Source organism: Eriocheir sinensis, chromosome 35 (assembly GCF_024679095.1).
Source record: "Eriocheir sinensis breed Jianghai 21 chromosome 35, ASM2467909v1, whole genome shotgun sequence".
NCBI lineage: Eukaryota > Metazoa > Arthropoda > Malacostraca > Decapoda > Varunidae > Eriocheir > Eriocheir sinensis.
In genome coordinates, this window is record NC_066543.1 from 4504485 (window position 1) to 4521012 (window position 16528).

The following is a 16528-nucleotide window of genomic DNA, read 5'->3' on the forward strand; positions in this document are numbered from 1 at the left end:
ATACTGTACCTGTTTATATCTTGTGGCATACGTTTGATTCTTCCTAATACTGTACCTGTTTATATCTTGTGGCATACGTTTGATTCTTCCCAATACTGTACCTGTTTATATCTTGTGGCATACGTTTGATTCTTCCCAATACTGTACCTGTTTATATCTTGTGGCATACATTTGATTCTTCCCAATACTGTACCTGTTTATATCTTGTGGCATACATTTGATTCTTCCTAATACTGTACCTGTTTATATCTTGTGGCATACGTTTGATTCTTCCCAATACTGTACCTGTTTATATCTTGTGGCATACGTTTGATTCTTCCCAATACTGTACCTGTTTATATGATTCTTCCTAATACTGTACCTTGTTTATATCTTGATTCTTCCTAATACTGTACCTGTTTATATCTTGTGGCATACATTTGATTCTTCCTAATACTGTACCTGTTTATATCTTGTGGCATACGTTTGATTCTTCCCAATACTGTACCTGTTTATATCTTGTGGCATACATTTGATTCTTCCCAATACTGTACCTGTTTATATCTTGTGGCATACATTTGATTCTTCCCAATACTGTACCTGTTTATATCTTGTGGCATACATTTGATTCTTCCTAAAACTGTACCTGTTTATATCTTGAGGCATACATTTGATTCTTCCCAATACTGTACCTGTTTATATCTTGTGGCATACATTTGATTCTTCCTAAAACTGTACCTGTTTATATCTTGAGGCATACATTTGATTCTTCCCAATACTGTACCTGTTTATATCTTGAGGCAAACGTATGATTCTTCCCAATAACTGTACCTGTTATCTTCCCAATACTGTACTGTTTATATCTTGTGGCATACGTTTGATTCTTCCTAATACTGTATCTGTTTATATCTTGTGGCATACATTTGATTCTTCCTAATACTGTACCTGTTTATATCTTGTTGATTCTTCCCAATACTGTACCTGTTTATATCTTTGATTCTTCCCAATACTGTACCTGTTTATATCTTGAGGCATACATTTGATTCTTCCCATTACTGTACCTGTTTATATCTTGTGGCATTATCTTGAGGCATACATTTGATTCTTTTCCAATATGTACCTTTGATTCTTCCTAAAACTGTACCTGTTTATATCCCAATACTGTACCTGTTTATATCTTGTGGCATGTTACATTACATTTGATTCTTCCTAAAACTGTAAGTTTTGTACCTGTTTATATCTTGTGGCATATTTGATTCTTCCTTACATTTGATTCTTCCCAATACTGTACCTGTTTATATCTTGCATACATTTGATTCTTCTGTACCTGTTTATATCTTGTGGCATACATTTGATTCTTCCAATACTGTACCTGTTTATATCTTTTATATCTTGTGGCATACATTTGATTCTTCCCAATACTGTACCTGTTTATATCTTGTGGCATACGTTTGATTCTTCCCAGTACTGTACCTGTTTATATCTTGTGGCATACGTTTGATTCTTCCCAGTACTGTACCTGTTTATATCTTGTGGCATACGTTTGATTCTTCCCAGTACTGTACCTATTTCCTCTTGGGTTCATATCATTGACTTAATTGACTAGGAATGAAGTATGCTTTGGGTTTATCTAGAATTTAATGACTTGGATATACCACCTATTGGATTTACTACTTTGCAGTTGTCAGATAGCAAAATAATAACGTGGTTAAAAGAAAAAAAGGAAGAAAAGAAACCCCAATTCTATTAATGTAAATATTTATAAAAGTAATTATATACAATTAATTTGGAGATAGAAATTTTAGTTAAACTTTCTTTGAAATAATAATTTTTGTTAACAGATAACATATACATCAAAATAATAACTTTTGTAGAAATAAGTACAATCTTTTATGCTAATATCACAGTCTGTAATTTGAAATGTGAGGACAGCACAATGGAAGAATAGAGAATACTAATGTGTAGGCCACTCCAAGGAGGCATACAGCTATACATCACGCACGCACGCCGCACGCACACACGCACGCACACGCACGCACCCACACGCGCACACGCACGCACCCACACGCGCACACGCACACACACACACACACACACACACACCAGGTATGCACACACACACACACACACACACCAGGTATGCACACACACACACACACACACACCAGGTATGCACACACACACACACACACACACACCTGAGGTACGCACGCACCCACACATACACCCACACCCACACACACACACACCAGGTACGCACGCACCCACACACCTGGTATGCCCAAATGCATAATTATATAGAATTTGTCAAGAAATTATATATGCATGACTCACAGCTAGAGTCATGTGCATGGAGTGACTGCTACACCACATCAAGACATCACGACTCAGGCAAGAGTAGCATTATAAACATGGCATAGTTCAGTGTCCCTCCATTGACTTCCCTATTAATGACAAGTAGAGAGCAAAGATCTGAGACACCTGCCATGAATGAGGAACCCTACCTGATAGAAGCAAGGAATTAAAAAATTTCATGAGTTGTCCTTACCAGCACAAACTTTCTATTCAGTCCTCCACTGCAGAACAGTACCAAAATACACCCATTAGACAAAAGCCTTTATGCTGTCATAAAAAAAATTTGCTGGGCTCTCAACTTACCTCACCACAACACGAATAAAGAATCACACGAGCCCTACAACAGCATTTTCAACTAGCCAAACTTTTGAAAAATGCATTCACTATTTTCTGTAGCATTTTTCAGCCTACAAAATCTGTACATGTGCATGCCATCACTGTTTACAACTAATTGAGTGAGTACCACATATTCAACCCTCATGACATCAAGCCCTAAAGGACGGGTGATGGACTTTTCTGGTCTGCCTTTAACAGTCTTGATTTGAGCTTGTCGTAGGTATTTGTGTGTCAGCCTGCCTTTAGACCTAATACAGAACTCCTCCCCTCAATCCTTAGTCTTCTTTTGACAGCATGTGTGTTTTTGTTTCTCATCATTAGATTCCTTACTTGAGGATAAGGAAAATAAGGAGCACATATGAGTATTCAGCAACTTGCCACAACCTGCCACGCCACCTCATGCACCACTCCAGTCACAGGCCTGCTATGCGAAAAAAAATTCTCCACTTCATCACTTCACCACAGCAATACCAACTTTGAAGGAGATTGAGGAGGAAGGATGGAAAAGTGTAATGCTATTGAAATCAAAGCTACAGGTCAAAGCAGAGCTAAGAAATTGATAATGGAAGATGAGCAATTTCTGGTAAAATGTCAAAACATGCTCAACTATAGAGGAGATATTTTGCCGACCATCCCCGTCCTTTTGGGGGTTAATTCCGTGAACTCCAATACCATCACAAAGTCTCTTGGGAAATAACTATAATCCTTTGTGTTGAATATTTTACCTAAAAATTAATCACAAAAATGAGCAAATTTCCATGGGGATACACTGAAATCACTGGAAGTCTTCAACGATTGTCTTGACTGCATATTCACACGAAGTGACCCCAATTATCACAAGATTCTTTGCAGTTCAGCACACCTCCTGCTTTGAGGTGGACTTGCATAGTTCCAGCTTGTCCGTGTCCCTGCGCTTGCGGTGCTTCTTCTGTACAAGATCTGGAGGGTGGGGCATGATGTACCTCAGCTTCTCCCAGAACTTGTTGTCACCCCAGCGCACATATGTCTTTGTGGTGATGTACAACTTCAGTTTCTCATCCAAGTCATTTTCAGATGGAATCTGAAATTATAGTTTTAAGTTAGCATCATGTGGAACTGGCACAAAATATATGTCCCCGGAAATATGTATCTGTATACACATTGGAACAATTTTATAGCACCCAGAAAATTCAAGGCAAATTTAAAATAACTATTTCCTTAAGGCCATTTGAAAAAAGTCAGTCACAACCTCATGACTTAAATCATCTTTGTTACATACTGTTACGAACTTTACAGGTGTTGAAATGTTCCTGTAGTGTGAACACTATGAATATAGAAGTGAAAGCCAAGAAGCTGACTATAACTCCAGCTGTGACCAGCTATGTAGTCACAGGCAGTGAAGCAGTTGACAGGTGGGTGGAACAGATATGTCTAGGGGTATATTCACTTCTATGAATTACTACAGTTATTGGTGAGGCTATGTTGAATTTAATTAGTTTTGTTATACAAGAAATGAGCTACACTTGTGAGTTCTTGTCACCGAGTCTCAGTTGGTCAAAATTATCATCACCCATTCAAGGTTTTGGACAAGCTCCTTCTCCAGGCTACTCCAGAGTCAAGTGCATCAATATAGAAAACTTTCTTGATATTCAAGCACCTTGTCTTTTTCAATTTCTTTCTTTCTTTCCTTGGTGGATATAGACCGTATTGGCTATCACTTCACAACAGGGATGATTTACCCTTTGTTAACCAACATTTCACAGTTTTGGCATTGCCTACCACAGCACCTTGAGTGTAAAGCACTTATTTTAAGACCAAATGTCAAAGTATCCATGCCTTCAAAAATAATACATATTATATACACAATTTAAATATGTAGTTTATGTTAATAGGAGCACACTGCATAGCAATGCTATTGTAAACAAAATCAAATTCCATATGCTGTCCTCAAGCCGATGAGAGCAATCCTCTATTTATAAACACTATGTTCAAGTACTTATATGCCCACTGTACTCCTGCCTCTTCTTCACCAGCCAGGGCGCCAAACACGACGTAGTGCATTCCCACTGGTTTTATTTTGCCCTCCTCACGGGAACTGGCGACGAAATGGGATGTATGGGAGCGTCAGCCTAACACAGGCATCATACTATCATGTCATGCATTTTAGGTGAGTAGCAGTGCCTCTACTTGACCACTACAAACACAACACTGGCGACGATCGGCCGATCAGACTGTGATACGTGTGTGAGGCTGGCATCAGGCAAGTCTGACAAGCTCCACGCACCCAGTCTCCTACAACCATGGTTCTGGACATCCCAGCCCCCAAAGAGTTCCAGGTGTCTGAGGATTCCTCCGGTGTGGCACAACCAGACCCAGGATTAACCTTTGGAGGCCTCTGCATGTGGGCTCCTGAAATGTCGGGAGCCTCTTAGAGGATAACCAACTACCCTACCCATCAAATGAGCTCAGAAGACTGAAGGTGAGCATAATGGGACTCAAGATGAGGAGACCTGGCAGTGGTGAGATCAGTAGTAGAGAGTACACCTTCTACTGGTCCAGCATGAGTAATGGTGCCTGTCTTAGTGGATAGCAATAGGCATCTTCAGCCAGCTGCAGCCATTTGTAGGTGAGGTTACTCTGGTTGCTGAGCGTAGAATGCAAGTGAGACAAGAACACACTGGGAGTCCTGTCTCTTGTTGCAGTGTAAGCTCCAACCGAGATGTGTGAAGCTGCAAATAAGGAAGTGTTCCATGCCAAACTTGACCCCGTATTGGACCAGTGCCCCACTCATGACACACTCATTGTCTTGGGCAATTTCAATGCTACTACAAGCACTGAAAGGGTTGGCTATGAGCTCTGTGTTGGTCCCCAGGATTCTGCTACCAGAAGCACCAACAGCTCTCTCCTCCACATGAATAACACTATATAGCCTTCTTTCCCTGAGTGGGTTATGCCCAAAGAGACTCATGGCTGGGTATGACTATAGAGCTCTCCTGAGGAGAAAAAAGGAGAAGTATGTCAGGAGTCTTGCTGAGACAGTCCAGGGCCATCTCAATGCAAATGACCTACCACCTGCTTACCAAACCCTGAAGAAGCTCCACTCCGAGCCTCCCTCTCAAATGGGTGCAATCCACACAGCAGATGGCTGACTCATGTAAGAAATGGATGGGCGGTGGGCTAGTTGGATTAACTACTTTCATCAGTTGTAAAAGGCAGACCCTCCACATGGGCAGCTTTCAGCTGCTGGGTTGCAGGTGGCAGATGCTGATCCACCCATCAACAAAAGCCCACCTTCTCTTGACAAGGTTAGATACGCTGTGCAAAGTTAAGGGGAGGAAAGGCACCTGGCATCTGTAACAGTGCAAAGCAGTTCATAGCTGGAGGTGAGGCCATGATCTGCAGGTTGCACACAATCTTGACTGGCATATGGCAACCTGGTATCATCCCTTCTGGCTGGAAGAGGGGGCTGGTCATCCCTATTTGAAAGGGGAAGGAAACCACCAGGAAATAACTACTGTGGTATTACACTGATCAGTGTACCAGGCAAGGTGTTTGTCCATGTGTTGCTCATGCAGATTTGCAATCAGCTGCTGAAGCTGAGCAGTCCAAGTTCATGCCTGGTAAGTTGACTATCATCAGTAACTGATGATAGTGCTTCACATTATGGTGGAGCGCTGACGTGAGTTTCAACAGGGGATACTTGCAGCCTATGTTGATCTCAAGAAGGCGTTTGATCTGGCGCATCACAAGGCACTCTAGGATCTCCTGCCATTTAACAGGATTCCTGCAAGGACCATTAGTCTATTGACTGGCCTGCACTCTGCAAATGAAAGTGCTGTGAAGGGGTGAGGGCATGTCCAGCATTTTTCCCATGAATGCAAAAGTGAGGCAGGGCTGTGTCCTTGTCCCATCGCTCTTCAACACTTGTATGGACTGGGTACTAGGTAGAGTTGTGGATCAGAGTCCTTAGGAAGCAACTCCACAAAGACTCTGGTCCACAACTCTGCCTAGAACCCAGTCCATACAAATGCTGAAAAGTGATTGGGGCAAGGATACAGCCCTGCCTCACTCCTACATTCATGAGAGAGAAGCTGCACATGCCACCCCCTTTCAAAGCATTTTCAGTTCCAGAGTACAGGCCAGTCAGCAAGCTAATGGGCATAGCAAAAATCTCAAGGAATCGCAAGAGATGCTAGTGCCTGATGATGCACTAAATCCAATGCCTTCTTGAGATAAACATAGGCTGCAAACATCCTCTGTTGAAACTCACGTCAGCGCTCCACCACTACACAAAGCGCTAGAATCTCCAGTCAGTTGTCAACTTATCAGCTGTGAACATGGATTGCTCAGGTCTCTGCAGCTTCAGCAGCTCTTTGCAAAATCTGCATGAGCAGCAGAAGGGCAATCACCTTGCCTGTCACATTTCAGCAGTGTAATACCACAGTAGTTGTTGCAGTCCTGTCAGTCCCCTTACCCTTTCCAGATAGGGAAGACCATCCCCCTCTTCCAGTCAGGAGGGATGGTACAAGAATGCCATACAGCAGTCAAGACTGCATGCAACCTGTGGATCATGGCCTCACCTCCAGCTTTGAGCAGTTCTGCACTGGTTACAAATACCAGCTGCCTTTTCACTCCTCAACCACAGCCTCTCTGACGTTGATGGGTGGATCAGCAACCGGAAGCTGGCTACTTGGAGAGTTCACCACTTACAACTCCTCAAAGTAGTCAGCCCAACAAGCGCTCTACCCATCCATGTCCAACATGTGGCAGCCATCTGCTGTTCAGATTGCACTCACCTGAGTGGGGAGTGGAGCTTCTCAGGGCTAGGTAAGCAGTAAGAGGTCATTTACACTGAAATGGCCCTAAATTTCCTCTGGTATACTTCTGATATACCTCTCTCCTTGTCTCTCTTCAGGAGAGCTCTAGTCCTAAGTGGCAGAGCCATATGTTTGTCCCAATTCCCAGCAAGCCTGACGATGCAGCTCTCCTCAATATTGTCCAGCGGTGCCTCCGAGACAAAACCACTCCACCTCAAACCTAATCAAATATATTATATAGTTTCAGCCTTCAGGAAATATAATTTACAATTCATGCTCTTGCCAATGAGACCTAACCAATACTGTAAGTTTAATAAGGTTAAAAGTATGGACAAAACCTAATTATCAGCTCTACTTCCAATACTAAATGAGAGATTTTCAATTGCAAGTTAAAAAAAAAATCATTATTTTCTGACCCCATCATGTGTTAAATTTTATTTGAGCTAGAACTAGCTTAAAGAAGGAATTTTTAAGAAAATAAGGAATGGTGAAATGCTCCTCATGGATTGGTGTGTTAAATTAGCCAGGCTGGTAAAGGAGAAAACCTGCACAGGAAAAAAGATACTCATATTAGGGTAGCTAATGAGGCTAAGAGTGGTCCCAAGAGATTCTTTGAAATGTATAGGACAGAAACAAAGGAGACAATTGGATCTGGATTTGTTAAGATCAGTGAATTCTGGTTTTGTACCTACTTTGGAAAATAGTTGATGTGATGCCTTGCATAGGTCTACCAGCCTCTTGCAGACTATATATGTTCATATACAACATACACCTTAATTAGACTCATACCTTGCCATACACAATGACGATAATCCTGTTAGTGCGGTCTTGCAGGGCCTGGGAATGGGCAGCTCGAAACTCCAGCTGGCCCCACACGCTCTCAATGAAGTTCGACGAGAGAACAACAATGGTGCGGCGACTGGCCTCCACACTCTGCATGATCTGGTTCTGGATGTACTCACCCGGCACCCAGTCCCTGTAGTGGAGGCACACCCGGTACCTGGGCTCCCCACACTCCAGGCCCGGTACCAGCACCTTCATCACAAACTCTTCATCCTGGTGACGAATTACAAAAAGACTTTTATTAATAAAAGTTCTACTAATTAGAAATGAACAGTTTTTTTATAGTTTCCTCACCCTTCACTCTAGAGTCTAGACTTAATACCTTTCATAAACAATTAAAATCATTCACTTTCAATTTCTCTCTCAAAATCTTTTACAATTAAACTTTATTAATACACCATACATTAGAATCTGGCAATAATAAAGAAATGGTGCCTGAAAAATGCTTTTAGGTATAGCAAAAATGTGTTCACCTGTCCCCCCGGTGTTTGTGACCGCTACTCACACATTCCTAAAAAAATGCTCCAAGGCTTCTGCAAAGGAATTTTCATGGCGCCACTAAATATTTACGGTCCATCCGCATAAGATCCAGTCATTCCCAAGGAAAGAATGATGTATACATGCATAAAGTAGCATTAAATATTATAATTACCATTATTCAACTGTAATTACTATAATGTGTACGTGCTGTAATTAAACAGTAATTTATGTAACTTCTTACACATTTCTAGTCATTAAAATCTTACTTGAGTGTTGGGTTGTCACCATAAAGTCTCTGTCACTTTCTATTTCAACTTCAAGTGCTTAAGTATGTCATTCTTTGCAAATTAGTTACTAATGAGTGTTTCTATCTATAAAAGTCATGTGATGAAAATATGAAATGGGTATAAACACTGGATCATAAATCCCAAATAGCTGTACAGGTGATAAACATAAACAAAAAGTTCCTGTCTGCAGGGGGCAGTTAGCGGTTAGGTGGTTAGCGTGACGGCACCGCATCCAGTAGGACGCGGGTTAGTGTCCCGCCCAGTGCCACAAGTTTGCAGAGGCCTAAGACTACCCACATGCTGTCCAGAAGACTGCCTCTCAATCCAGACTAGATTCTCTCTAAAAGAGAGGATCAATAATGAGCTCTGGGGGACAGCATAAGCCAAGCAAGATGGTGCCACTATAAACACTTGCTTGTGCCACAATGGGCTAGGGTCGACCATCAGGCCCCACAAAGAAAGCCTATCGGCACCTCAGGTGGAAACGTAAAAAGAAAAAAAAAAAAACTGTCAGGGCAGATATTGGTACTGGTACAAACAGTACCGGCTATACGACACTGTAATTGTAGCGGTGGGTACCACCTGTTCAACATTCAGTATTCTTGATACTGACAGTTAAACATACATAATTAGTATGTATGTGTGTTTGAAGACCTGTCAGCATCAAGAATACTGAATAATGCACTAGTAGTGCCTACTGGTACTGAGCATTCTGGTACCATTACCGTGTCATATAGCCAGCATTGTTACTACCAGTACCTGTACCCATACCTGGCCAGCCCTGCTGCTGCACCGACACATGGTCAGTTTCTTGTTTATCTGCTGAACAGCTGCTTGTATCACCCATTTCATATCTTTATTACCTGATTTTTTATAGAAAGATACATTCATTAGTAAATATTTTGCATGGTGTGATATACTTAAGCACCTGAAGCTGAAAAAGAAACTAAAAGAGACTTCGTGGTGAATACCCAACAGTTAAGTGAAATTTTAAACGACTACGGATTTGTAAGAAATTTTACGTAAATTACAGTACACTTTATAGTACATATAGCTGATAAATGATGCTTTTTACATTTTATGCTGCTATCAGGTAATGGAAATGCTTTAAGTACAGTTTTTATAAAACTGCTGATTTTTTTTTTTTTTTTTTTTCCCCAAGGACACCAAACATTTGTGGAAATTCTCTATTTATAGGGGTCTGTGCCCCCTAACCCCCACGAATAAGGGGGGGGACAGGTATAGTGCGTCAAGAACTGCAAAAAGTACAAGGAAGAAATCACCCGAGAAGTGAGATGATCGTGTTAGGTTGACTATAGAGATGTCTGGAGGAGGCTGGGTCATTCAAAGGTATAGATGGGGAGGTGTTTGTTGTTGGAAACATTATGAACATTTGCAACTTGTGACAAATAAATCACTTCAAAGTTCTGTCACCCAAACAACACCACTTACCTTGTGGGAGTAGCTGATGAAGGCATCATACTTCTTGTCTGCATCAAGCTCATCCTCAGTGATGGCCCAAAGACACATGTGGTGGGCATATAGCCACACTTTAATGCCTTGCTTGTATTTGTAGAAACTGACTGTCCCTAAAAATGGAAATATAAAATCAAAATTGTTTATTGTTTGTCCCATAATGTAAATTTCTGTACATGTATGAGGTAGAAGTAATAACCCATGTCTAAGATTAAATGATTCACCACAAGAGGTGGCAGGAGATACTATGAAACTAAAAAGTAAAAAACTACACCCAAAAAATGGAAATAATAGCTACAATGTAAGCAAAGTGCTAGTACACTGTGACAAGTATCTTACTTTAGCAGCACATTTTCAGTTCACAGCTTAAGTAATTCTATTAGCATGCAGTCACCAAAAACAGGAGAGAGGTGAGGTGAACTTGATAATCAAGATGCTGTATGACTTATAGCTTAAAATTACTAACAACAGCAAAAGTGAGGGTGCCAGTGGTATTTACTCACCAAGGACAGCAAAGAGGATGAGGAAAATAAGAATGGCAACAATTGTGACGATAACCATCGGCTGAAGAAAGAATGGGCAGAGATCATTTTCATTCAGATTCATCAGAGCTTCACCATCCTCAGCACACTGCAACTGTGTGAAGTCACTCACCTTCAAGAAAACAATTGAGAATAAGTGTGATTACTGATTAATGTGTTCTCTTGTGTATGTTCCCTTCCTATCAGTCTTTATGGCACTGTGTAAAGCACTTTGTCTTTTACTGAAGGAGCTTTCACTAAATTACAGCTGACACTCAAAACTTTGCATCACACACAACACAACAACACACAGGGCAGCAGCATGATTGTCACAACTAGCAAGATGCTGAAGATTACAGCTTGGTGAATCACTTGAGATATGGTCAGAACTTAAACTATAAATGTGCCAACTATGATATATTGCTATATAGTATATTCCCAAACTGGATAAACAATACAGTAAACACTCTATAAATCAGACCAATTAGACGGAGACCTTATTGGGAATAACAGAAAATCCAAAATATCCAAAGTTTAAAACTTTGTGCATACCCAAGCAACTCTGTTCCAATTTACAAGCCATGCTGATTGATTCTTGCACAAAAGATTAAGACACCATAGGGGAGTTGTAGTAGAGCAGAATCCAATAAATGCAGATTTATATGGCTCTGGAGTAAAGTCTTGTGCAATGGAGCAAGGAGAAGTGGTGAGTCAGATGAGGGTGGTGGTGCTTGTAAACAAAGCACCGCACAGAAAAGTACTGGACACATCAAACGGGTTGGGAAAGATTATTCAGGGTGAATAAGTTAACATTTGCATCTGATGCACACAAATCTGAGCTAACGTTGAAAGCGAAAATTAATTTGACTATTCCCCGTGTCACAGAAATAATATAAAACAACGAGCAGCAGTGTTCTTTTAGCCCTACTCCAGTGAGGGTTCGAGAGGGACAGCACACGAGGCAGGCAGCTTTTGCTTTGAAATGACACATTGCAAACTCACACCAAATTTGCAGATAAAAACCAGATCTTCGTCCCCTTTAAATTATCCACACACTGTATATCCTGGACTTTAGTTCAATTTACAAATGTGTCCAGAGCCCTGAGAGAGTCAGATTTACTCGATATCCAGAATATAGAGGTCCAATACAACATGGGTTTATATAATTGCATTTTGTAAATTAGAAAACCAGAGGATTTATTTAATCTCATTAGATGACTAAGTTCAAAATGAAAAAGTACTTTCAGTTCAATAATGGATAAAAGTCTATCATCCGTAAAGACTGGAAAGATTTGCTAATGAATTTAAGAAAATTTGGTGAAAAATTTATTGGCATTTTAAGAAAAGTAATTTAACGAATGTTTTATGAAATTACCTTGCGTGAGGGGACATGAAGAAATCGGAACAGATCAAGGAGGTCACAGTCACAGTGCCACGGGTTACTTCCCAGCTTGAGGCTCATATCAGTTGTGTTGAGGTGGCTTAGGACAGCAAATGGCAGGGTGGTGAGATTATTTCCCCGTACATCTAGAGCCTTGAGGTGAGGTGGGATGTGAGAGACATTGAGCGAGGAGAGCTTGTTGTAGGCCATGGACAAGTTGCGCAGACTACTATAGTTCTGCAAGCTATCTAGGCTCGTTAAGCTGTTGTTGGCCAAGATAAGAGTGAAATCTTGTTCGTCGTCCTGGTATGCGGTGAAGTTTAATGATTGAACAGATGTTAGGTTCAGGTAAGAGCAATCAATGATCAGCATTGAATCATGGAACCGCCAAGCAAAAGAGCAGATGTCATCAATTGCCAACTGACAGGTTAGATCCTCTGTCGTGACATCCATCAGATTCTCCATAGCACCATCAGAGAATTGACAGAAAACTTCATCAATGTCTTCAACTTCAATATGCAGCGTATCATTTAACAGTGGATATGGCTTGCCTTGCAACACTCTGAGGAAGCCATAATTCTCACAGTCACATCCAAGCTGATTTCCCTCCAGGGCCAAGTTTAATTTTTTCTCAACAGATAGAGAGCTCCATCTGAAGTCCAAAGTTTTTATTTTGTTATGCTTCAGATTCAGCTTTATTGACTCTGTTAAAAATATTAGAGCACTAAACTCCAAGTACTTAAATACATTCCATGACAAATCAAGGGTCTCCAAGTTGATGAAGGCAAAATTGAGGGCATCTGGCATTACACTTATATTGTTATTATTTAGAAGCAGATGTTTCACTTTATTTTGATTATTTAGTGCAAATATATACATGTCTTCAATAGTTATATCATTATGGCCCAAGTCAAGGTAGATGAGAGAAGGGACCTCAGGGAAGGCATTGAAGAGTCCAGCATGTGTCAGGTTGTTGTTGTTTAGCTTCAGCCACTCAAGAGAATGACACGCTTCAAGTGTACCTGGAGGCAAGGCCCTCAGTTGGTTGTAGCCTAAGTTGAGCCTCTTCAACACCATTGTGTTTACAAAAGTATTGGTTTCTATTTCTGAGATTAAATTTCTGCTCAGGTCTAGTGTTTCCATTGCAGATGTATCAGAAAAAATACCACTGGACAATTTTTCAATCTTGTTTTTACTGATGTTCAAAGTTTTCAGAAATGTCAGACCTTTAAACAGACCTTCTTGAAGGCTGCTGATGTTGTTTTCTTGAAGATGGATTGCAAGAAGTCCAGGAGTACTGGAAAACAACTCTGGTGGAAGTTCTACGATGTCATTGCGATGCAGCATTACAGTCTCAAGCTTTGTTAAATTATGGAATAGGTATGGTGGTAGGTCATTTAAGGTACCATTACAAATTTCTATAATCTCTAGCTTGGCTGTCTGAGTAAAGGAGTTGTTTGCTACAGCATGTATACCAGCCAAGTGCAGAAGCTGTAGTTCCTTTAATCCTTGCAGATGTTGCTGTGTCAACACTCCTTTCTTGGCAACAACAGAAGCAGTTAATGATATGAGATTCCCTGACTGCACACCAATTTTCTGCAAGACTTCCTGATATGAAACTGTGGGAAGAGGGCACCCAAGAAACTGTACATGTGTTACTGAGGAGAAATCACACCCATTCATGAGTGAGAAATCAACATCCACCACATCTGAACATGACAGCCGCAACTCCTCGTCGGACACCTCCACTGAGTAATGAACCTTCCTGTCCACTGTCCCTGTGCAGGTGAAGGAGCTTTGTGCACCCTCACCAGCCTCCACACACAGGCCACACCCAACAGCACCAGTGACCAGCCATGCCCATCCCAGCAGGAGGCAGCAGAGCATCTGTGGCATCATGGTAGCCACGAAGATCAGCAGCTCTCTTAAGTGTGGTCTGGTCACCTCCGCACCTGCATCACCTGCAGAAAAAGTTGATGCATAAGGAAGAGTTTCTAGTATTACAAATGATCTAAAATGAGTGACTAAGATTACATGTTCAGTACAATAAAAAGGTTGCAATGTTGGAAACACATTAGGCAATAATATGGATCAAATTAATAAGGCAAGTTCAGAATAATTATAACAATAACTAGAAAACGAGGGAGACTAGGGATAATAGGAAAGACTATAATATGTAGGATGCCACTGAGGAGTAAAAATAACCCATGAGACACCTGCTGAGAAAAAAAGGTAATACATGGGTAAGACAAACGCCTCGTGACCTATTATCCTTATTCTTCCTTTATCCTTGCTCCACATCACTCCTCACCCTGTCCTATCCTATGTGCCTCTTTTTACTGTCTTTTTTTCTCAGCCCAGCATTCCATCTTATTCATTCCATAAGGCTGTAGGCAATAACTCTCTCTCTCTCTCTCTCTCTCTCTCTCTCTCTCTCTCTCTCTCTCTCTATGTATTTCTTTTAGCAGCCCTACGTTCTGTATCACATTTTTGCACACGGGGCAGGGCAGAGGTGTGCAAAAAATGTGACAACGTGAATACCCGTCCCGTTGTGGCCAAAGTATAATCATAATTAGATTTTGGTTGTGGCGTTCATATTATTCCTCATATCCGGGCTTTGTTTACATACACAGAACAGATGAATTTCGACACAGTACTGAGTCTTTTGTCGATTGCTTGTAGGGGTCTGACCCACCAGAGTTTATTTATATTCTTATGAAAGTAAATGATGACGTATGCATGTATATAACTAGGATATCCAATCACTCTTTTTCTTATTTTGACCTGTTCCGCTTTGCATCACTTTTTAGGTCCTCCTTGGTACTCCTTTACACTTATGCTTCACATAGCTAATAATTAAAGATTGGGTTCCACGATGCCCAGATCAGGAAGGGACAAACCTAATCAGGGGGATGAGACTGAATTTACGCCACAGCCCGTCCTGACCGCAATAAGAAGTAGGTAATATACGTGGAAAGCATTTGCTACTCTGGGACAGTCTCGCTGATAATTGTGTATTCGGTGGTCAGCCTGTTGATGTGTGTACAAGGCTGCATGAGTGATGGTGGACTTCCCCGCAGCTTCCCTGTCTTTTCCCCGCACGTGGCTGCTTTTCATCACTTCCCCGATTATTTGCGCCCCCACGCAACTATCTTGCTCCCACCACCCTCTCCTTCACTGACGTGGAGAAAATGGCGTGTGTGCAGAACAGGGGAGGGACTGGACTTTCCCAGACCTTCCCCGCCGCGAGCTGCTGGTGTCAGACAGTAGAGACGCATCTTCCTCTCCCGATATACTACTCTCCTCTCCCTCTTCTCTCCCTGCCAAGGTTCTGCCGTGCCGCACAAGTCTTCCACTGGGATTCCCGAGTCATTACCCTTCCAGCTATAGTAACAAGGATAATGTGAGAGAAAACCATCTCATTTATATAAACAAATTAAGCAGCTATTGCTACCAAAGCTCCTTTATAAAGCCCTCATAAGTTTTCGAATACATGAAATTGTTGTTTAGAGTACATAAAAAAATCTGGATCTGGATCTGGAATAAAACATTCACCGATGGCACTGGAGTGTGCATCACTGCAGGCGGCACTCCAACAAATCGGTCTCGAACGCGTGACACATCATCCCCGGCAATAGGCAGGTAGTGTCAAACATAACTTAATCCAATGTGGAATGACAGTAAGAGTCTGAGTATAATGAGAAGGATAAAAAAAGATGCAACACTTCCTAGCACAGCAACAAGCCAACAGCCCCGCGACGCGTGAGACACCCACCCTTGCAGGCCCCGGGAAACCCCACGTAGTACATATAGGAGCCAAGCGGTGCCACTCCTTCCCCGGGGCCGCATGCACCTCCTTTTACCTTCACTGACCTCGAAGCAGCTCCAGCATACTAAAATAAGTGTCTGCCAAGCATTTCCGGAGCGAGGCAATCCGTGTCTGATCGCTACGAGTGAAAGTTATTGCGCGACGCACCACCGGGGGAAGGGCGCGGATGTGCCAGGGGTCGCTGTAGGTGGTGGTCACGTTTCGCGATTAGAAGTAGTAGTAGTAGTAGTAGTAGTAGTAGTAGT

At 41.7% G+C, this 16528-nt stretch overlaps 1 protein-coding gene and 1 long non-coding RNA gene across 2 annotated transcripts in view; both read right to left on the bottom strand.

Annotated features, from left to right (window-relative positions):
• Nucleotides 1-200: 200 nt before the first annotated feature.
• On the bottom strand, nucleotides 201-709 carry LOC127007290 (uncharacterized). Its single transcript, XR_007760159.1, has 3 exons — nucleotides 672-709; nucleotides 396-625; nucleotides 201-331 (listed from the first exon to the last, which is right to left on the bottom strand). It is a non-coding gene; the product is annotated as an uncharacterized LOC127007290 (long non-coding RNA).
• A 1011-nt stretch (nucleotides 710-1720) lies between these two features.
• LOC127007286 (protein toll-like) overlaps nucleotides 1721-16528 on the bottom strand; it is a 21363-nt gene continuing 6555 nt past the window's right edge. The window contains exons 2-6 of the mRNA XM_050878058.1: nucleotides 12449-14415; nucleotides 11056-11206; nucleotides 10529-10665; nucleotides 8256-8522; nucleotides 1721-3730 (exon numbers count right to left, since the gene is read on the bottom strand). Coding sequence (XP_050734015.1) covers nucleotides 3524-3730; nucleotides 8256-8522; nucleotides 10529-10665; nucleotides 11056-11206; nucleotides 12449-14353 — 2667 coding nt within the window. The 5' untranslated portion in view covers nucleotides 14354-14415 and the 3' untranslated portion in view covers nucleotides 1721-3523. The remainder of the gene's footprint in view (nucleotides 3731-8255; nucleotides 8523-10528; nucleotides 10666-11055; nucleotides 11207-12448; nucleotides 14416-16528) is intronic.